A 20,612-nucleotide genomic window follows, 5' to 3' on the forward strand; every position below is an offset into this window, starting at 1 on the left:
GGTACAGACCCTGAAGCTGGCAGTGGGGACACTCCTTAGCCAGGCCTGACTCCTGAAAGTCAGTGTTTGTGGGGGTGATGGAGACAGAGTTAAGGGGTACCTGCAAGGGGCGGAGACTTGGGCTGGATCTTAAGGGTGCCTGGGACCCCACAGTCTGAGTTTGGAGCATTCCTTCACCCTGCTTCTCCTTTCAGACCCTGTCCATGGCCTACCTCACTGGGATGCTGTCCAGGTAAAGGGAGCAGGTGGAAGGAGAGGAGGACCGTAGGCCAGGCTTGGAGCCAGGCACCGGCCACACCCGAGAGGAGCTGCCCCCACACACCGTCCTTCCTGGGAGCATGTGGATGGGGCTGGAGGCTTTGGCCTAGAGTCCTCTCTTTGAGCATTCAGCTAAACAGTGACCCCAAGACCTGGCCTGGTGGATGGGGGGGTGGGGAGCAAGGTGCCCGCTCCCAAACTGTAGCTTGCAAGCCCCCAGACTCAGGACCTGCGGTTACTTGTAAACCACCTCCAGGCCCAGCACGACCCCTCCCCACTCCTACTCCCACCTCATCAAGATCCTTCTAACTTGATTTTGAGTCTAAACCTGTTGGGAGGCGCGGGGCCCAGAAGAAGGGCTGGAGAGGCAGACAGAGGGACCTGTGGAAAGGGCACCAGGTTGGGGCCACGGGTCCTGAGACCAGGTCCTCGCAGAAGGTGGGGGGCTCCTAGGAGGGTGGGGGAGACCAGATGCCCCACCCAGGAGCTGACCCCTCGGCCTGACGGTCCTCAGCTACTACAACACCACCTCTGTGCTGCTGTGCCTGGGCATCACGGCCCTCGTCTGCCTCTCAGTCACCGTCTTCAGCTTCCAGACCAAGGTCAGCTCTGGGGCCTGCGGGCAGGGACCCCGGCCTGAGGCTGAGCGGGGGAAGGCAGGTGGGATGAGGGGCTCAGAGCTCAGACCCAGGGCTGGGGGGAGAAGTAAAGCGGAGTGAGTTGGGTCTGGGGAGGACATCTGCTGAGGGGGAGAAGGGGAAGGAATGCCAGGTTCTTGGAGTGAGCACAAGACTGCGGCCTGCTGTGTGGGCTCAGCCTGTAGTTGGGGCCCCAGGAAGGCCAGGCCGCTCGGGCAGCTGACCCCTTCCTGTCCCCGCAGTTCGACTTCACCTCCTGCCAGGGCGTACTCTTTGTGCTGCTCATGACTCTTTTCTTCAGCGGACTCATCCTGGCCATCCTCCTACCCTTCCAATATGTGAGTCTGTGGGTCCTGCGGCAGGCCCCACGGGGAGGGAGGGGCCCCACTGGCCCAAGGTGCCGTTCCCTCCCCTGCCCCCAGGGAAGGCCAGGAGTCAAGGCCCCACAGCCTGCCATCCTTCGCCCCCGCCCCCCCGCCCCACCCCAGCACCTGCCCCGGGCATGCTGGCAGTGTAAGCAAACAAGGAGGCTTTTCTTGGCAGGCCTGGCTCCACAAGCCACATCCGGCTTCACTTTTCCCATCCTCCTCTGTGGGGTGGAGGTGAGGCCGAGGGTAGGGCGTGGGGCATTTAAACCCTGGGCAGGGAAGGGAGCACTGGGGCTCCATGAGGCCCACCAGACCCAGAGGGGCCTTGAGGAAGGGTCTTCTGGGAGCTCCTGGGGAATTAGCCAAGTCCAAAGAGGCAGAATCTAGCTGGCCATGCAGGCGGCAGGTGGGGCAGTGGGGCTTGGAGCATACCCTCATCCTTAGAGCATCCACCAGCTGGTAGCCAAATCTCCACTCTTTTAGAAGCATCCATCCTGCCCTGGGGAATCCAACTGAGACTCTGCAGGCTCCCAGGTCCCTGCATGTGGAGAAGGGGCAGATTGGGGGCATCACAGGAAGCCCTTGAGGTCTGAGTCCTGGGAACCCAAGAGATGAGCTGTTGGACTGCTGGGGGCCCAGTGCTTATCCCCCTCACCCCCACAGCCACACATGGTACATGGTCCCCCACTGCCCTTTTCTAGCAGAGCTGGGAGCAGTAGTCCTCACTCCCCCTCCCTACCTCCATCCTGCCCAGCCCCAGCCTCCGGGAACTTGGCGTCCCGTCCAGGACATCAGGATCGGTGCTGGCATTTCCTTGGCTCTTCCAGGATCCTGTTGACGAAGGGAGGGCCGGAGCTGGCCTGGGGGCCCTCTGTGTATCTAGGATGGGGAGGAGGGCTACAGGAAGGGGCCACAGAACTTCAAAGAACCCTTTATTGACCAGGTCTGCTTGCTGGGATGCCTTTGTTTCCGAGTCTTCTGGAGGAAGGCCCCATGGAGGGCCTTAGTGAGGCCCCTCCTGCAGAGTTTCCCCCATAGCTGGCTGCCCCAGACCTGGAGGGAGACTGGGGCGCAGAGGGCCGGGGTGTGCTGTTCCAGCCTGTGCAGGCGAGTCCACCACACACAGCTGGCAGACTCTAGATGCCCCCACAGACACCCCTGAGGTCAAGTCTTTGTCCCTTTATACCTGAGTTCCTTGCCCCCAAAGCAGAGCCCAAGAGTGCCCTGACACAGGAAAGACAGACCCTTTGTGGGACAGGGATAAGCACACACTGGGAGGCAGGAGCAGCCTCAAGCAGTCCCAGGCTAGAGCGGGAACAGGGCCCACCAAGAGTCATCTTCATCTGCCCTGAGCCCGGGGCTGTGTGCTGTGGGAAAAATGATGGGTGAGATGGGGGGTGGATGGGTGACGGAGGCGGGGGAGTTCTCCCACCAGTCCCACCAGCATGGCTCTTATTCCAGGACTCCCTTCACCCACTCTGTCACACAGAGAATCAGGGTCAGTCCTGGGTCTCCTTAGGGAGCGCTGAGCAGGGCTACCCCATGTCCTCCATTCTCCAGACTGAGCCCTCCTCTGCGCCCCTCTGACTGCTGCCCCTTCTTACCATCCCTAAGCCCATTTTTCCTCTGCCGCAGGTGCCCTGGCTCCACGCAGTATACGCATCGCTGGGAGCGGGTGTGTTTACATTGGTGAGTGTGGCCTGGCTCCTTGGCAGCCGCCTCCCCAGCATCCTGACCCCAGTCCCCTTCTCCTCCCATCTTCCCCACAGTCCTTCTCCCTGGATCCTCAGGAGCCTGAGGGTGGAGCTAGGCTCAGTGCTGCATTTGTTCGGGGAATTCTGCCTGGTCTCCAGGACAGACCAGCTGACCTGGGCAGAAGGGAAGGAAGATTGTAACAGCAGGATGGAAGCTGTAGACAGAAGCAGAACTGGGAAGAGTCCCTTCCTCCAGGGGAGGGTCAGCGCTGCTTGTGGGGGTGGGGGCATGGGGGCGTCCTGGCTATGTGGACCAAGTTCGTAGTTACCCTCCTCGGGGGAATTGGGAAAGGCTTCTTGGAGCTGGGGAGATTCCAAGTACCCCGAGAGAGAGACACTGTTAGATTAAGCTTGCTCTTTGCTGTTCTCATCAAATTGAGAATGTTCATGATGATGATGATGGTTAGGATAACAGCAACAGCTAATATTTATTGAACACTTGCTTCCCCCCAGCCAGCTCTCCATGTGCATTTAATCTTCGTCATATGTCTATAAGATAGGTTCTACCATTAATACATTAAGATGGGGAAACTGAAGCTCAGAGATATCAAATAACATGCCCAAGGTCACACAGCATCCTAGGAAGTGGTAGGGCCAAACTGGGAACCTGGACAGTCTGGTGTGAGTCCCACCTGGGGTCTAAGGCTAAGTGGGGCATGGCTGGAAGCAGATGCCCAGGAGACAAGAAATGATCAGGGACGAAGCCAGGCACAAAGGCTCAGGCCTGTAATCCTAGCACCTTGGGAGGCCAAGGTGGGCAGATCACGAGGTCAGCAGGTCGAGACCATCCTGGCTAACATGGTAAAACCCTGTCTTTACTACAAATACAAAAAATTAGCCAGGCATGGTGGCACGTGACTGTAGTCCCAGCTACTCAGGAGGCTGAGGGGAGAGATTTGCTTGAACCTGGGAGATGGAGGTTGCAGTGAGCCGAGATCACACCACTGCACTCCAGCCTGGGAGACAGAGCAATACCCCATCAAAAAAAAAAAAAAAAGAAAGAAAAAGAAGAAAAAAGAAATGACTAGGAACAGACACCTGCCTGGAGCTGCCCAACACAGGCCTGTTCAGGTGGGCTCCACGAACCCGAATGTGATCCTGTTTCAGGACCCACCCAGGTGGGCAAGCTTGTGTTGGTGACATCCTCTTGGAAAGGCATTCAAGGTCAACATTTATTGACAATGGAAGCAGTGACCAGACTCTCCCCTTCCTTGCTGGAATGTTCAGCTCAATTCCAGTGGCCAGAGTTGCAGCTTAGTCCAGGTTTCAGAGGCTTGTGGGCAACAGGCTGAGGGAGCTGAAATGGGGGGAAAGGGTGGGGTCAGAGCTGTGAGCAGAGGCTTTGGGGGGTTTAGGTAGGGATCAAGCCCGAGTGGGGTGTGTCAGGTTCATTCATGCATCCTTTCCATGGTCTTTATAGAGCACCTACTGTGTGTGATGTGCAGGGTGGCTGCCCAGATACCCGGTCAGCCGGGAGAGCACAGTGCGTGGCGCAGAGTAGCACGCAGTCAGTATTGTAGAATGGATAAACAACCTCCAGGCTTGGAACTGAAGGGCTGGGATCTAGTGAAACACTCAGCCTTCTTCTTACAGATGACAAAACTGAATTCCAGAGAAACAGAATGATTTGTCCATGGTTTCCCGGCAAGATAATGGCTAAATATGGCCTTGAGCAAGACTAAGGTGTCTGCTTAGCGCAGGCCACCTAGGACTTCCCCAGGTTCAGCACGGAAAGCCCCATTTCTTGAGGAGCCCCTAAATCCTGAGCACGCTGGGTAGCTGGTCAACCTAAGACACTAACTTTTCTCGGCTCCACACCAGTGCCCTTCCCTGCAGGCAATACTTCCTAAAGAAAGGCTTCAAAGGATGGGGTGGGGAATTGGACTCGGAGAGAAAGAAGAGGGCCACATAGGGAGAGCTAGCCTGGGCAGCAGTGCTTGGAGGCCCTAGAGGGTGGCATTTGCAGGGAACAGAAGAGAAGTCAAGCCAGGGCAGACGGGCTGGTGATGATGGAGGCAGTGAGCACCCATGGGGTCCAGCCAGGGAGTCTACTTGGCTTCCCGTGGATCAGGTTCCAGTGAGTGTGTGAACTCCCTGAGGAAGCCATGCATGCAAGTAGGGCTGGGTGAACAGTAATCCCTTAAATTTGTTTGATAAGCCCTAGTGTTGTTAGAATAATAACAATAGTCTCCACCCTCCGTTCCACACTTTACGTTTTACAAAGCACTTTCACACCTGTTACCTCACTGAATCTCCACCGCAGTCCAGCCCCCACCGCAGTGCAGCCGGGGGCCGGGGGCAGGCAGTCTTGATGCTGTAAGACTTGCTTTCCATAGCTGAAGCCCTGGGTGTGAAGGGGCTGGCACAGAGTCTTATGGCCAGAAACAGGCAGATTGAGGACCAAGACATAAGCGTCCTGTGCCCAGCCTGGTGCCATTTCCAGTGCCCCTATGGTTCCCTTCAAAGAGGACACCTTCTGTGGTTCTATTGGCCTGGAGTTGGGGAGAGGCTGAAAAGGTCTCTCCAAGACTTTTCCTCTCTCTCTCTCTCTCTGTCTCTCTGTCATCAGTATTGCCCTCTCTATGGAGTAGTCCCATTAGCATAAGCACATGCTGCAATTTCTCCCATCTGAAGAAAACCCGCAAAATACTCTTGACACACATCCCCCTTCACACTCCTGCCCATTCCCTGCTCCCCGTATACAGCGAGGCTCCTTGTAAGAGAACCGACACTCACTCTCTCCAGTGGCTCTCCTCCCTCTCTCCTTCTTCCCTACTCTCCTCGTAATTCTCCCATTCTCTCTCTCTTTTTTTTTTTTTTTTTTTGAGACAAGGTCTCACTCTGTCGTCCAGGTTGGAGTGCAGTGGCACGATCTCCACACTGCAACCTCTTCCTCCTGGGTTCGAGCAATTCTCCTGCCTCAGCTTCCCGAGTAGCGAGGACTACAGGCACATGCTACCACACTCAGTCAAATTTTTTGTGTTTTTAGTAGAGATGGGGTCTTGCCATGTTGGCCAGGCTGGTCTTGAACTCCTGACCGCAGATGATCCTCCTGCCTCAGCCTCCCAAAGTGCTGGGATTATAGATGTGAGCCATGGCGCCTGGCCGTTCTCTTGATCCTCGTAAACACATCTCACCAGGTCACAGGGACCTCCGTGTGGCTGAATCCAGGAACCCAGTCTCAGTCCACATCTTGCTGGACTCCCTGCAGTATTGGACACAACTGTTCCTTTCCTCCCCCGCCCTCCCCAAACCACCTTCCTCCTGTGGTGTCCAGGCCACCACCAGCCCGGGATTCTCTGCAGCCTTCCTGATCCTGCAGCCCTTGGCCTGACTCTTCTCTTCCTACCCTCCTCCCTCAGGGCCTCAGGCAGCCTCAAAACTTTGACTGCCTTGTCTTATGCTGATCACTCTCACATTTACATCTCTAGCCCAGATCTCTCTCTTGAACTCTAGACTAGAATTTCCAGTTCCTAGTGAGGGTCCGTCCGCGTGAGGAAGTCTCACAAGCACCTCAGACTTTACATGTACAAAACCAAGCTCTTGCCCCTTCCCCTGGATGCCTGCTTTTCCCAAAGCCTTGCCCATCTTCCTGTCACTCAGGACAAATATCTTGGTGACACCTTCCACTCCTACCCTCTCCTCACCCCCCACATCACACCCCACATCAATGCTGTGGCCCCGGCTCCTATGCAGAATCTGACCACTTGTCTCTGGCCTCATGGCTACTCCCTGTCCCAGTCCCCGTCGCCTGCAGCTTGGATTGACTATTGCCGTGGCCACCTCCAAACTGCCCCTGCACCCCACATCCATGACAGCACAGCAGCTGGAGTCGTTAGGTCCCCTCCATTCCTCCACTGAGAATCCAGCGATCACCTCCCATAGTCTATAGGTCCTCTCTGACCTCCCCGCTTCCCTCTGCTGTAGCCACACTGGCCTCGTGCTACCTGAGCCTGGCAGGCTCTCTCCAAACCCAAGGCCTCTGCACCTGCCTCGGTCTGTTCTTACGGTCTGCTCACAGCCCTCTCTCCCATCCGTCAGGTGTGCGCAGCTCTGTCCCACCCTCCCCGTCCCTGCTCTGTTTCCCTCTGTAGCACATCTCATCCTGACACACTGTGTATTTTTCTGATCTGTTGCTCACTGTCTCTCCCCCTCCAGCGGAATCCAAGTTCCCTAAGGGCAGGAATTGTAGCCTGGCTTATTCATCACTGCAGCCCCAGTGCCCAGAACAGGGCCTGACACATAGTAGGCAACCAGGAGATGTTTGTGACATGAACGGATGACCGAGGTGTGGCAGAGGGCAGGGCAGGGTCCGCGGAGGTAGACAGAGCCAGGCAGAGAATACACAGGCTGCTGAGTTGAATTCAGCACCGCCTGGCAGTCTTCCGTGAGTCACAGGGGAGGGGTTATCTCATTAAGAGATCAACATGCCAAAAGGCCTTGGTCGGGATCATCCTGCAGATTATAGAAACAACAGTGGAGAGCACGGGGCCAGTCACCCAATCCCCTGCCTGTGTTCATCTGCAGCTCCCCTGGGGCCCATGGGGCAGCGGAATGTTGAGGAGAGCAGCTTCCAGACTCATTCCCCTTCCCTCCTCTCAGTTTCAGGTAGATGAAGGCCCTCAGAGGCCCAGCCCCATAACTAAATCCCCATACCCTCCCGTTAACTCGAACTCAGAAACATGTGCTGACCACATCCTGCCCCTTAGACCTTCGGACTCTGTGGTCCGCTGGTCTCCCCAGCCTGCCCTCTCCCGCCACGCTGCACGCAGGTATTCCTGCCACGTGCGCTGCCTCCAGGAGATTGCGAGAGAGTAGTGAAGAGAAGGGTAGGAGGAGGGCCCAGACCCCCAGGAGGACCCTTCCCCCAACTCCCACCAACCTGAGCTTTGGAAGCACTTGAGAATCCAGTGATTTTCTCTCCTAAAAGCATCAGCCCCTCCCTTGAGATTCTGCCATCTTTGGGGGCAGAGCCGCCCAGCAGGAAGGGGCAGCACCTGAGGGGTGGGAGCCGAGGCTTCTTAGGGCTGTGGTCCAGCTTCGAGGAACAGGCTCCTCCGAGGCCTTGCCCACGTCATCCTTAGTACATTCTCAGGGAGCATTGGGTTTTTGGCCTCACCCCTACCCCATGTCCCCCCCATTTGGGATGCCAGAACCCAAATGCCAGTAGAAGTGGGTGAGCCAGCTGAACGGCTCTGACCCCAGCGTGGCCAAATCCTCCTGTTCCACCTAGTGCTCTTTCTTTGGATGCATTTCTGTAGAAACTCATGGAAGGGCACATGGGGAGCATGAGGGTCGGGTCAGGCTGGGGTAATGGGGCAGGGAATGAGGTGGGGGTTCATGCCTGCAGCTGGCTTCTAGCCACAGCTGAGCCTCCAGGGCCCAGGGGACTTGGGGCAGATTGCCCCATCTCAGAGTTGGTCCTTCCTTGGGAAAGCTAAGGTCTCTGAGCCCCCTAAATGGGGAGCCCAAGTGCCAGCGTCCTTGGGAAGGAACAAGGCATAAGACTTTAGAAATTAGGTGATGGGCCCAGTGGGAATAGACCTCTTCACTCCCTGCCCAGCCCAGCCCATTTGAGGACCTTGGGAACCACTGACAGTTACAAGGAAACATCACATTCGTGCTTTAAGGCAGATTAGTGAGAAGCTGAGTAGACAGGCCAGAGGCTGGAAGATCAGTCAGGAGGTCACGGCAGTGTACCAGAGCTGAGGCCGGGACAGGGGAGACTGTGTGTTGTCAGTACTGGATGCTGCAAGCCTAATAGTATTTGGACGAGCAGAGCTGGAATAGGAATACACTTGGTAGGGGTGCTGGACCTCCAGTTCCGGTGTTGACCACTGACCATGGAGAGACACACAGCTATCTGTCCTTTGTCTCTGGAAGGAAAGCAGGGCTGAGACCTGGAGCTCTCAGAGCTGGCAGGAACCTGCCTGAGGAAGCTGCCGCTGAAGCTGCACATGCACTGAAGCTGAGACAGCATGCCCAGAGACACACACACACACTTTCACACACACACACATGCACATACACACATATACACACTCACATAAACTCACACACGCATACCCATGTGCACAAACACAAACACATACATACACATACATATACCCACATGTACACACATAAACTCACATATACACACATACACTCACATGAACACATATACACACATGCACGTATATACACATTCATATACACACGTACCCACATGCACATACAAACATAAACTCACATCTATACACATACACTCACATGCACGCATATACACACACACACAAATACACATGCACACACACATACATATATGCACACACATACACATGCACACATATACAGACATATGTATGCACATATACACACATACACACAGGTGTGCGCACACACACACATACCATGACCAGCCTGGGCCAGACCCACAGCGTCCAAGGGATTTAAGAAAACTACTCCTGTCTACCCCCACCCCTCACCCTGCTTTTCTATCGGGGATGGCGGTATATGCCCTACCTTCCTCACAATTAGGAAAACACTTCAAAAAGTACAAATGGCCACACAAATCCAAGGCTGGGCATGACTTTATTTTAGATTTATCTCCATTCCATTCAGAGCTTGGAGGCCCTTTTCCCTCAATGCCTTACCTGAGGCTGAAGGAGCCAGTGAGAACCTCTATTTCGTCACCCACCCTCTGCCACTCAAACAGTCCTGCGGCCTCCCCCAAGTCCTCACCCAGACAACCTGTAAGTGGAGTGGGTTCCTCCAGGCTGGGATGGGGGACTGATCAGTGATTGCTCCTTCAGGGGAGAGTGTGCAGGCCACCTCCTGAGGCCTTCCTGTCTCACTCCTGAGGCGCTCATCCCCCAGCCCACACCCTGCTCAAACCTGACTGGAGGAGGTGGAGAAGCCCTGGGGTGGGGGACGGAGGGAGGGGAGGCAGATGCAGCGCCACACCTGCCTGCAGGGCGCAAAGGAACTTCTGCTCCCACATCCAGGACCTGGTTCTTCAGAGCAGAGCCAGGAATAGGCACTGGCAGCGCCAGTGGGGGTGTGGAGTGGGGAGGGGGCTCCGCAGCTGGCCAGTGCCCCCGACTAAGTCACATTCAAGGCCTTACTGCTCCTCTTAACATTTTGTGAACTTGGGCAAAACGACTTGACCCTCTGTGCCTCGATGGCCTCATCTTTAAAATGGGGCTAACCTGCCTGTCTCACAGGTTGTTGTAATGGATGAACAGGGTAACACATGAAGGTAAAACAGCCTCCTCACACTCAGCCCATGGCAATTTCTCAATCGATGATGGCTTTTACTTTTTTTTTTTTTTGAGATGGAGTCTCGCTCTGTTGCCAGGCTGGAGTGCAGTAGCAGGATCTCAGCTCACTGCACTCCAGGAGCGATTCTCCTGCCTCAGCCTCCCGAGTAGCTGTGACAACAGGTGCGCGCCACCACACCCAGCTAATTTTTGTATTTTTAGTAGAGACGGGGTTTCAGCCTGTTAGCCGGGATGGTCTCGATCCCCTGACCTTGTGATCCACCTGCCTCGGCCTCCCAAAGTATTGGGATTACAGGCATGAGTCGCCACACCCGGCCTGGCTTTTACTCTTATGGTAAATGATAACCTTGTCATCTAGATCACCAGATTTTGCCTGGCTTCAAACACTGGTGATCTAAATGACAAGATTATCATTCACTATAGGAATCAGAGCTATTCTCTGTCACATTCTAGCTGTGTAGACTCTCCGAGTTATGTGACGTCTTTGTGCTTCAGTTTCCCTATCTGTAAAATGGAGACAAGAACATTAGCTCCCTCGTAGGTGGCTGTGACGTTTGGATGCATTCATATATAAAGCACTTAGTGCCTGGTGTGTGGTTAGTGATCAATAACTCTTACGTGTTAGTAAGTTGCCTAAGGTCAGAGCCAAGATTTGAACCCAGGTTTGTGTGACTTCCCAGCCTATGTTCTCAAGCACTGTATTATCCTGGACTCATGCCCTTCCTCCTGTGACCACACATGGCTCTTTCATACAAAATATTTTATTCCACTTATTGCCACAGGCCATTGATGCCTACCTTGCCTCCTGGTTCACTTTGTGTGTGTGTGTGTGTGTGTGTGTGTGTGTGTGTGTGACGGAGATTCACTCTTGTCACCCAAGCTGGAGTGCAATGGTGCGATCTCGGCTCACTGCAAACTCCACCTCCCGGGTTCAAGTGATTCTCCTTCCTCAGCCTCCAGAGTAGCTGGGATTACAGGTGCCCACCACCACACTTGGCTAATTTTTGTATTTTTAGTAGAGACAGTTTCACTATGTTGGCCAGGCTGGTCTCGAACTCCTGACCTCAGGCAATTCGCCCCCCACTCAGCCTCCCAAAATGCTGGGATTATAGGCGTGAGCCACCACGCCCAGCCCACTTTTTAAAAAGTGGATAGATAATCGCTGTCATTAATACACTTTCACACACTACCCCCCTTTCATCCTGGGCCAGGCTTTCTGACTCAAATGCCTGCCAGACCCTGTTCCTTTGGTGACCCTCCTGGGAGGTGCAAATGTCATCTGTGACATCTAAATTTTTGACACCCAGGTCAATGGGGAGAAGTATCTTCTATTGGCATCAGGCAAGAAATGGGCACCAGATCTCCACTCAGGGGTCTCTCTCCACTCCCGAACCCCCTCACCCTCTCCTACAGCCCAGCCGGGGCACCTGGACATCTGGCTGTTAGTCTCTTCTCCAGAGAATCCCCAAACCCCAAGTTCACCCTCTAGCTGTCCCTGGGCTGTGTGACGTGGGCAAGTCACTTACTTACACTGTCTCTGCCTCAGTGTCCTCAGCAAATAGTGGAGCTGATAGTGCAACCCCAGCCGCAGAGGCTTATGGTGAGAATTCAGTGAAAGAGTTCACGAACTCTTCTTTTGTGCTATCTTAACCCTTCTATTTTAAACTTCTAATTATATAACATGTGAATACATTTATTCACAGATTTCACTTTTGGAAAATCTTAAACGTAGAAAAAAGCAAATGTCATTTTGACCGCGTCTCTCACCACTTTCCCCAGAGGGAACCACGATGGTCAATTGTCTCTCCTTCCAGACCTTTCTATATGCATTTCATAGATATTTGCTATGTTGGCTCCTCTGACATGTATAGTTTTATGGGATCATATGATGTGGATTTTTCTGCAACTTGCTTTTTTCTCATAGTAGCGTCTCTCACGGATGTTTCCACCTCAGTACTGCTGCCCAGAGTTTATTTAAACGCCCCCGTGTTGGTAGAGTTTGGGTTGTTTCAGCATCTCACTGTTAGAACCGACGCTGCAAACAACAGCTAGGGGGGTTGCCTCCACACCTTCACAGAGGCATTTCTGCAGGACAGACACAGTCCACGTGTCACTGTTTATGCTGATTCAACACATTGCAAACCTAGCTTTTTGTATTCAGTGCCTGCCGGCTGGTGGCTCTTAGTTGGCCTTTCCATGGCATGCACTGCCCAGAGCCCCTCAGCGTCACCTTTGGGGCCACATTCAGGGAGGACAACAGACATAAGCCTGGGCCCCGGATATGGCAGGGTCAGGCCAAATGTGTGGCCGGGGGTCCCGGCCAGGTCCAGTGCTGGCCGGTAAGGTGAGGCAGGGAAGTTTGCCTTTGGCGCCTGTGCCCTCTGCACATGCTTCCCTCCTCCCTCCAAGCCCGCTCCTCCCCATCTCCACCAACGTAGGAGTCACCACTAGATAAGCGGCCATCAGCAAGTCACTCAGCTCTGAGACTCCCTTCCTCGTGTGTAAGACCATGAGGACACCCACCTCCCAGGGCAAATGGGGGGAGGGAGATGAGATCAAGTGTTGGCTTGGGGAAGGGCTCTTCAGATGTAAGTTATAGCGTCCTAGTCCCGGGGGGGCCTCCTGCCCCATCCCACGTGCTCCTCCTGCAGGGTCTCCTGTTCAGCTAGCCACTAACTCAACTACCTGCTCTCCTTTCAGGGGCTTGCAGTCAACTCTGTTGCTAGCTCTCAGCCAAGACCCTAGCTACACCCTAAGATGTTAACTCTAACAAGCCATTAGTTAACAATGCTTTCCATCACTAAGGAGATGGCAGCAGATGCCTTTCCCCTGTAAAATGAAGGCACTGCCATGCAGAATCTCTGATCATGTCTTTTGCCTTCATTAGACTGTCAGTTCTATGAGAGCATGTTCTCTGGAACATAGTAGGTGTTCAGTAAATATTATTGAGAATAAATGATGAAAAGACTTGGTTGACTCACAGGCATGAGGTGGCAGTGACAGGTCATACTGGGGTGAAATTTGAAGCAGGCCATCCCAGAGAGCACCACATAGATAAGCATCCATGGCCATAGGCCAAGGGCTGGGCAGAAATCATTTCATTCCTCTTCTCTCCAAGAGAAAAGTCAGCTGGCTGCTCTAGGGGGTCTCCTGCGTGGGTGCTTCTCAGAAGGGCCACCCCTAGAGCTGGACAAGTCCAAGCCTTCCAAGTTGAGAGACCCCATTTCATTAGCTCACCCAGGGGTGACCGGGCTCTGGGAAACCAACCAAGCAAGCTACTGATTGATCAGCCAGATCAGCAGTTTATGGACTCACGCTGGGAGCTGTGACTGCCAAGCGGCCCGAAGCATTCGCACCGGGCCCTGTGCTTGCTCGTTCTCTCTGCCGAAGGAAAGTGTGCTTGGGAATCCAAATCAAATGCAGAAGGAGCAGAGCGGAATAGAGAGAAGTCATAAGAATAGAAATAGTGTTCTTCTGATTGTGGTTAAGAAAATAAGAAAAAAAAAAAAGAACAGAAATAGTGGATGCCACATACACGGTGATAAATCTACCCTCACAACCACATTGTGGTGTGGGCATTGCTGCTATCCCATTTTGTAGATGAGGACACTGAGGTCAAGTGGATGACTCAGCTACCAGCAATGGAGCCGGGCCTCAACCCCAGGCATTTCAACTCCTGCTCCCATCTGGGGTGCCCTTCCCTCAATGCCACTGAGCTCAAGAGTCTGATGCGCCCTGTGCAGGGCTCCCCTCAGCCCTGGGCATGGCTCCCATTTTTGCTCTGTCAAGGCCACTCAGCTCCCCCAGGAACAGTGCTGCCTCCCTGATGAGAAGTAAGAGACACCTGAGTCTCACCAGCAGCGCAGGCACGTCCTCAAGAGGGCACCTCTTTCTGCAGATAATAACAATGAAGCCACATTCATATAATAGCAAGCGTTCATTAACTGCTTACCACGTGTCAGGCACCGTGCCAGGCCCCTTGCATGCATTATCTCATTCCCACAACAGCCTCAGGAGGCAGGCGCGCTCATCTCCCGTTTACACATAGGGACTCACAGGCCCAGAGAGGTGCAATGCTCTGCCCAGGTCCTACCGCTAATGAGTGATAGAGCAGCGCCTGGAGTCCACGTGGATCTGACTTTCAAGCTTGTGCTCCTAATTGCCCCCACTTCCCCGCATTTAAGGGGTGGCCCTGCCTCAATGTCCTGCTTGCTGGAATTGCTCCCTGTTGGAGCCCTGGCCTCTTAGGCATGGGGTGGGGGGCGTTTCACTGGGGCTGGGATTCAACTAGGGTTCCACGGGGCTCACCTATAGTAACTCTGAAGTCTGGGTCTTGGGAGTCAAGGAGTCCATGGCAGGTGTGAAGGAAAGGGAACTGGGCATGACCGCTGCCTCCTGAGCAGGGTCCTTGCAAGGTGCAAGGCCAGGCCCCAAGCCCTTCCTCCTCTATCTGCGTCTCCCATAGCCCCTGCCTCATGGAGTTCCCTCTTCACACAAAGCCCGTCAGGCCTCCCAGGCTTCCCTAGGCTCCTCAGCTAGCAAACTCCTACTCGAGCCCCGGGTGAAATACCACCTCTCCTGGGTCACCTTCCTCCGGCCCGATCAGTAGCTCCTCCTTCATAGCCCTAATTGTGCATTTTTTGGGTTTTCTTGTAATGACCTGTAAGTGTTCCCCATGACACTGTGAGCTTCCCCAAGGCAGGCGCGGCTTTGTGTTTCTCGTCTCCTGCTCTCAGACAGTCCCTGGCATGCAGCTGTCACCCCATGCATACTTGTTGTATAATGAATGAGTTTCAGAGGACCCCGGGAACACGACTTTCATACACAAGTGACTGAAGAGCCCAGTTAACAAAAATGTGAATCAATGTAAAGAATTCCAATCCCATGTGGACCAGTGCTGCATAACTTTTGAGACACTGGTGGACTTTTTGACCTCTTTCTCCAGAAAAGTGCACCACGCCTGCCAAATTTCAGACGCTACTTCTCGAGGGTTCTGCTCCTAGGCTTGGAGCCCAGAGGAAAGCTACATGGGAAGGGTAGGCGGGGGGCAGCAGGGTGACACAGTGCTGTCTCGAAGGGAATCTGTTCATAGTCCATTAGGCCAAGCAGGGCTCCAGGGGAGAGCCTGTTTCCTCGGAGGAAATGCATTAACCCTGTGTGCCGTTAGTAGCAGGGCAGAATGGTTACACTTGGGGCTCCGGAGCTGGCCTGTTCAGGTTCAAATCTTGGCTTTGCCACTTTCCAGCTGTGTAAACTTGGGCAAATAGTTAAGGTCTCTGGGCCTCATTTCCTGTAGGAAGAATCTGATTCTTACTTGATGGGGATGCCAGCAGCACTGATGGGCTGATGACTGTCCAGCACAATGCTTGGGGCCTGCTCACCATTACCTGAAGAGTTCACCTTCCTCTGAGAGCAGGGTCCCAAGGGAATGGAAAGAAGACTAGACCTCAGCTTGAAGGTCCCCTCCTCCAGGAAGCCTTCCCTAACTCCCTGCCACACTCACGTAGGTGAGGTTCCTTGTTATCAGCCCCACTGCTCCCTGGAACCCTGTTCTACTTGTCATTCCTCTAGACTCTAAGCTCTGTGAGGACAGGGACCCTGGCTGTCTTGTTCTCTGCTGTATTCCTGTGCCAGGCAAATAGCAGGTGCTCAGTAAATAGCTGCTGAATAGAATTAGGGATAGAAGGTGTCACAGGAGGGTCACTGGGCAGCCAGGCAGCAGGTGAGGGGAATGAAATTGGGAGTGAGCCTAAGGGGGGCACCGTAGTCAGGGTCACACTGCCTGGGCCTCTGACCTCTCTCTCTCTCTCCTCACTTCTCCAGTTCCTGGCACTGGACACCCAGTTGCTGATGGGTAACCGACGCCACTCGCTGAGCCCCGAGGAGTATATTTTTGGAGCCCTCAACATTTACCTAGACATCATCTATATCTTCACCTTCTTCCTGCAGCTTTTTGGCACTAACCGGGAATGAGGAGCCCTCCCCATCCCCCCATCCTCCAGAGAATGTGCCCCCTCCTGGTTCCCTGTCCCTCCCCTGCGCTCCTGCAAGACCAGATATAAAACTAGCTGCCAACCCAGTCTGTGGCCAGGCTGCTGTACCCCAGCCCGGCCCGGCCCAGCCCAGCCCTCTGCTGCTTGTACATACGCCATGGGGACCCTAAGGAACTGAGGCCACATCACCCCCCCTTGACACCCTGTTCCCCACATTACATCTTCCAAACCGGGACAGTCAAGGCTGAAGGTTCCTCTGGGTTTGAGGGCCCAAGGTACAAGTGGGAGAGGCATAGCAGGATTTCAGATGCGGGAGAGAGACCCCGGGAGCCCGATGGAGCCCTGAGCCCCCACAGTTCCTCCCAGGGCCGTACAACCATGTGACCTTGGGGCACACTGTTCTGTGTCCAGTCTATGTCCTCCTTTCTCGTCCAGGTCAGGTGTTAACACTTTGTAAGAAGCGGGGGAGGGGGATGTGGCTGGGCAGGTAGAGTGGGCAGGCAGGATGGTTGTCCCAGGCTGCCCATTTTCTCTTGGCTCTGATTTGGATCAGGAGGCCAAGGGCAATGGGAGAGGACTGAAGCCTGTGCTGTCTGTTGCTTGCTATGAATGACCCTTCTGGGTCATGACAGAGCACTGTTGGGGCAGGAGGTGAGGGCTGGGGACCCTGCTCCTCAGTGATGGCCTGTCCTAGGGCTCCCAGGGAGGCAGGAGCAGGGCAGCCAGTCAGGAGGTCTGAGCTCTGCCAGCCTCGCCAATCCACCCAGACCAGCACCCACCCAGAAGCATTTGGGGTTGCAGGACCAAGGCCCACATCCTCTCACTCTCTTCTCTCCACCCACCAGGCTGTGTGCACAGGCCTGAGGCTGAGCGGGCGTGTTGGGCCCTCCGGCTTGATGTTCTGGGGGAGGAGGCGATCCTTCTAGCTGCTAGGCCAGGCCCATCTGGAAGGAGTCCTGCTCTGCCCCAGCCCTAACCCGAGGCTGTGCCGAGTCCCTTCTGCACCTCTCAGTTCCTACACCCTCCCCGTGGGCTGCTGCTGGCTGGCTCGTCCCCAGCCAGGCCTCCTGAGGCCTTCGTAGTTGGCAGCATCCACATCTCTCCTAGCTTCACTGGCCACTCACTCAGCCCAGAGTCCCTAAGTGCCCCCAACGCCACTTATCTCTGCATCTCTCCAATTTGAAAGCCATCCAGCTGATGCTAACAGCCAGGGCCAGTCCCTCCAGCTGGTCCCATGTAATGAGGCCAGGGCTCCTTATCAGCTTCCAGGCGGCTGGGATCTCAGGCAGGGTGTGCGTCAGCCCTCCAACCCCCGGAGGGGCGCCTGCCAGGGAGAGGACCAGGAGGCCACACCTGGGGGAGCGTGCAGCCAGCAGGCGCAGTGGCCAGCTCCAGGCCAGTGGAAAGTTACTGTGAGGAGATGGGAAGGCTCTGAGCGGATAGCAGGACCCTCTTTTGGCTTCGCCCTCTGGGGTCCTCTTTCTCTCCGGTGCTGGGAGCTCCATCTGCCCCGGGAAGGGTAACGAGGTGTACTAACTGTGCCTTCCCAACCCCATCCCTCCCTGTCCTTCCTACTCGCTTTTAAGAAGCACTGCCGAAGCGTTTGAAGTGTTGTTCCATCTTGGGAATTTGAAGAGAAAAGGAGCCAAGAACTGGCGGGTGGTGTGTGCGGCAAAGGCACTGGGGGCATGGGTGGGATGCCCACTGTGTGCTGGTCTAAACGAACCCATCGCAGTGACCCCCCAGAGGCAGCACTCCACTCATGCCGATCGCAGAGGGAAAAGCCGAGGGGCTCAGAAAGGCTCGGTAATGTGTCCCAGGTCATACCGCTAGCTAGTGGCGGGCCTGGGGTTCAGACCCACAGCTGCCTCACACAAACGGTATGACACTTGCCTCTGTGCCTGGGTGGGGGCCAGAATGAGACCAATGGGAGCCCAGAGAGGGAGGTGGTCAGGCCCTGTTGTCCCTGGGGATTTCTTGTCCTCAGTGCCGCCCCGGTCTCCTATCTCTCCCAAAATCCCTTGCCAGATTTTGCACCCTGAGGTTTCTACCATCCAGACATGAGCTGGGAGGCAAGATTTCTGGTTCCTAGCCCCACTACCAGTGGGCTCCTGTTATTAGATGAGGGTTTCCTGCTGTCTGGGATTCAGTTTTTCCATCTGCCACATGGAAGTTCATAGCCAGGATGGGACTCGAGAGGCACCAGAACACTTCTCTCTGCTGACTTCCTCTCCCAGCTCCCACTCTCCTCCACCTCCGCTCCTCTCAGCCCCTCGGTTTCCTCTCCTGGTCACTGGCCTCAGTTCCAGAGGGGTCAGCCCCAGCACCTCACGGTCCTGCCACTGTCAGATGGCCATGCTTCCTAGAATCTACTTGCCCAAGTTCTCCTTTCCCTGGGATAAGTTATGCAGAAACTGGGGATTTAGAAATTTATTCAGGGCTGAGTGCCAAAGGCTTGGGGGAGGAGGAGCAGGCCCTTGGCTATAAACGGTGAACCACACGCATCACAGCCATTTGAGAATTGGCTTATTTGTGAGCTGAGGAGGCTGGGCAGAAGATGCTGAAGCCTCCTACTCCTGGTTCCTGAGTGGAGGGGTCCCAGGTACCACAGTGTCAGCAGCAGAGTCCAGGCCAAAGTCTACACGTTCCATCTCCAGGCAGTGGGGAGCCCCGAAACACCAGGAGAGGTGTCGGAAGGAGGAAGGGCGGGAACAGGAATGCAGGATTACAGGAAACCGCAGCTGAGTAGATGTCACAGCTGTAGAGGAGGAAGGGAACCTGCGGGCCCCTCACATTTTTGGCCTGGGTGGGGCTGGGCCTGGGAAGGGGCGGGCTGGGTTTTGTAAAGCTGGAGGCAGCCAGGAATCTGATCATCTGCAATGTGAGGTGAGGGGTCTCCCACTGAAGTCCTCTCCTAGAAGTGGCAGATGGGGGCTAGAGAGGCACACGCGAGTCTGGGACTCATTCCCAGGGAACACCTATGGCTATTTCTGTATCACCTGGGGAAGCCCCAGAATCTTAGTTCTTCCATTCTCTACCCTTCCTTCTGAAGGAGTCAGGATGGGACAGACACCTGTTTTCCAAAAGGCTGGTATCTCCCTCCCTGGCCCACGTGAGGCAAAGTCCCAGGTGTCCTAGCTGCTCTCCTGTGTGGGTTGGGATTTTGCACAAGCACTTTTCTGCCCTCTGGTGGCTGCTTGAGGAAACGCGGGGCCTGGTTGGGAGCATCACCGAGGGCCCATGTGGCTGGAGGCTGGGGCAGGATCGGGCCAACAGCTCTTCTCAGACAGCCCTAGACCCATCTTCTCATCAGCCACCACTGAGCCCTTTTGCTGAACGACGGTTGCATCTCTCAGACACAGTGTACCCCCGCCTGAGCCCTCCTGAGTGCCTGAGGGCAGACACAGCCCCAGGGACCTGGCCCCGCTACCATACCCCAGACACTCCTGCTGTCCACTGGCCTCAGCTCCTGCAAGCAACCCACTGTCCACGCCTTTTCCCTTCCCTGGCCTCACCTTCCTGGGGTCTGTGACTGACTGGAGATAAAAATAAAAGCAATTCTGACACCCGAGCCGTTTCCCTCGTCTGGCGTGCACTGGTGGCCTCAGATGCTCGTGGAGTCTGTGTGGGTCTAAGATGGACCTATGTGAGAGCCTTCTCACCAGAGCTGCTGAATTTGAAGTAAAATCTCCACGTTTATTTTCATGTGGACAGAGTTAAATTGGTCCTCCTGTTCAATAACCCTGTATGGAGGCTATCTGGATCCCACAGTTGGAAGCAATCCCAGAGGCTCCTCTGGACCAGGGACTCACCCCTTTCTATGGAAGCCTGTCCATTTGTGGGCCATTCTGGTAGAAGGGTCTTTCTTATTTTGAGCCAAAATCTGCTTCCTAACAGGTACACGGGAGGAAGAAATGCCTGGGTTGCACCTGGACAGATTCTCCAGAGCAGCAGTTTTAAAACCACAGAACCTTGACCAGGCACAGCGGTTCACACCTGTAATCCCAGCACTTTGGGAGGCCGAGGCAAGTGGATCACCTGAGGTCAGGAGTTCAAGACCAGCCTGGCCAACATGGTGAAACCCCATCTCTACTAAAAATACAAAAATTAGCTGTGTGTGCTGGCGCACACCTGTAATCCCAGCTATTCGGGAGGCTGAGGCAGGAGAATTGCTTGAACCCAGGAGGCAGAGGTTGCAGTGAGCCAAGATTGTACCACTTCACTCCAGCCTGGGTGATAGAGCAAGACTCTGTCTCAAAACAACACAACAAAACAAAAAAACCTATAGAACCAGAGTTCCTTGAAGGCAGAGGTACAGCACACGGTCTCAGTAAAGAAC

General features: G+C 54.8%; 1 protein-coding gene across 2 annotated transcripts in view; it reads left to right on the top strand.

Annotated features, from left to right (window-relative positions):
- FAIM2 (Fas apoptotic inhibitory molecule 2) overlaps nucleotides 1–17,874 on the top strand; it is a 33,387-nt gene extending 15,513 nt beyond the window's left edge. For both annotated transcript variants that reach the window (XM_032294064.1, XM_032294056.1), the window contains 5 exons: nucleotides 195–232; nucleotides 773–860; nucleotides 1,139–1,234; nucleotides 2,900–2,953; nucleotides 16,104–17,874. In XM_032294064.1, the coding sequence (XP_032149955.1) occupies nucleotides 195–232; nucleotides 773–860; nucleotides 1,139–1,234; nucleotides 2,900–2,953; nucleotides 16,104–16,253 (426 nt within the window). In that variant the 3' untranslated portion in view covers nucleotides 16,254–17,874. The remainder of the gene's footprint in view (nucleotides 1–194; nucleotides 233–772; nucleotides 861–1,138; nucleotides 1,235–2,899; nucleotides 2,954–16,103) is intronic.
- The last annotated feature ends 2,738 nt before the right edge of the window (nucleotides 17,875–20,612 follow it).

Source organism: Sapajus apella, unplaced genomic scaffold (genome assembly GCF_009761245.1).
Source record: "Sapajus apella isolate SASKATOON/1434 unplaced genomic scaffold, GSC_monkey_1.0 scaffold2, whole genome shotgun sequence".
NCBI lineage: Eukaryota > Metazoa > Chordata > Mammalia > Primates > Cebidae > Sapajus > Sapajus apella.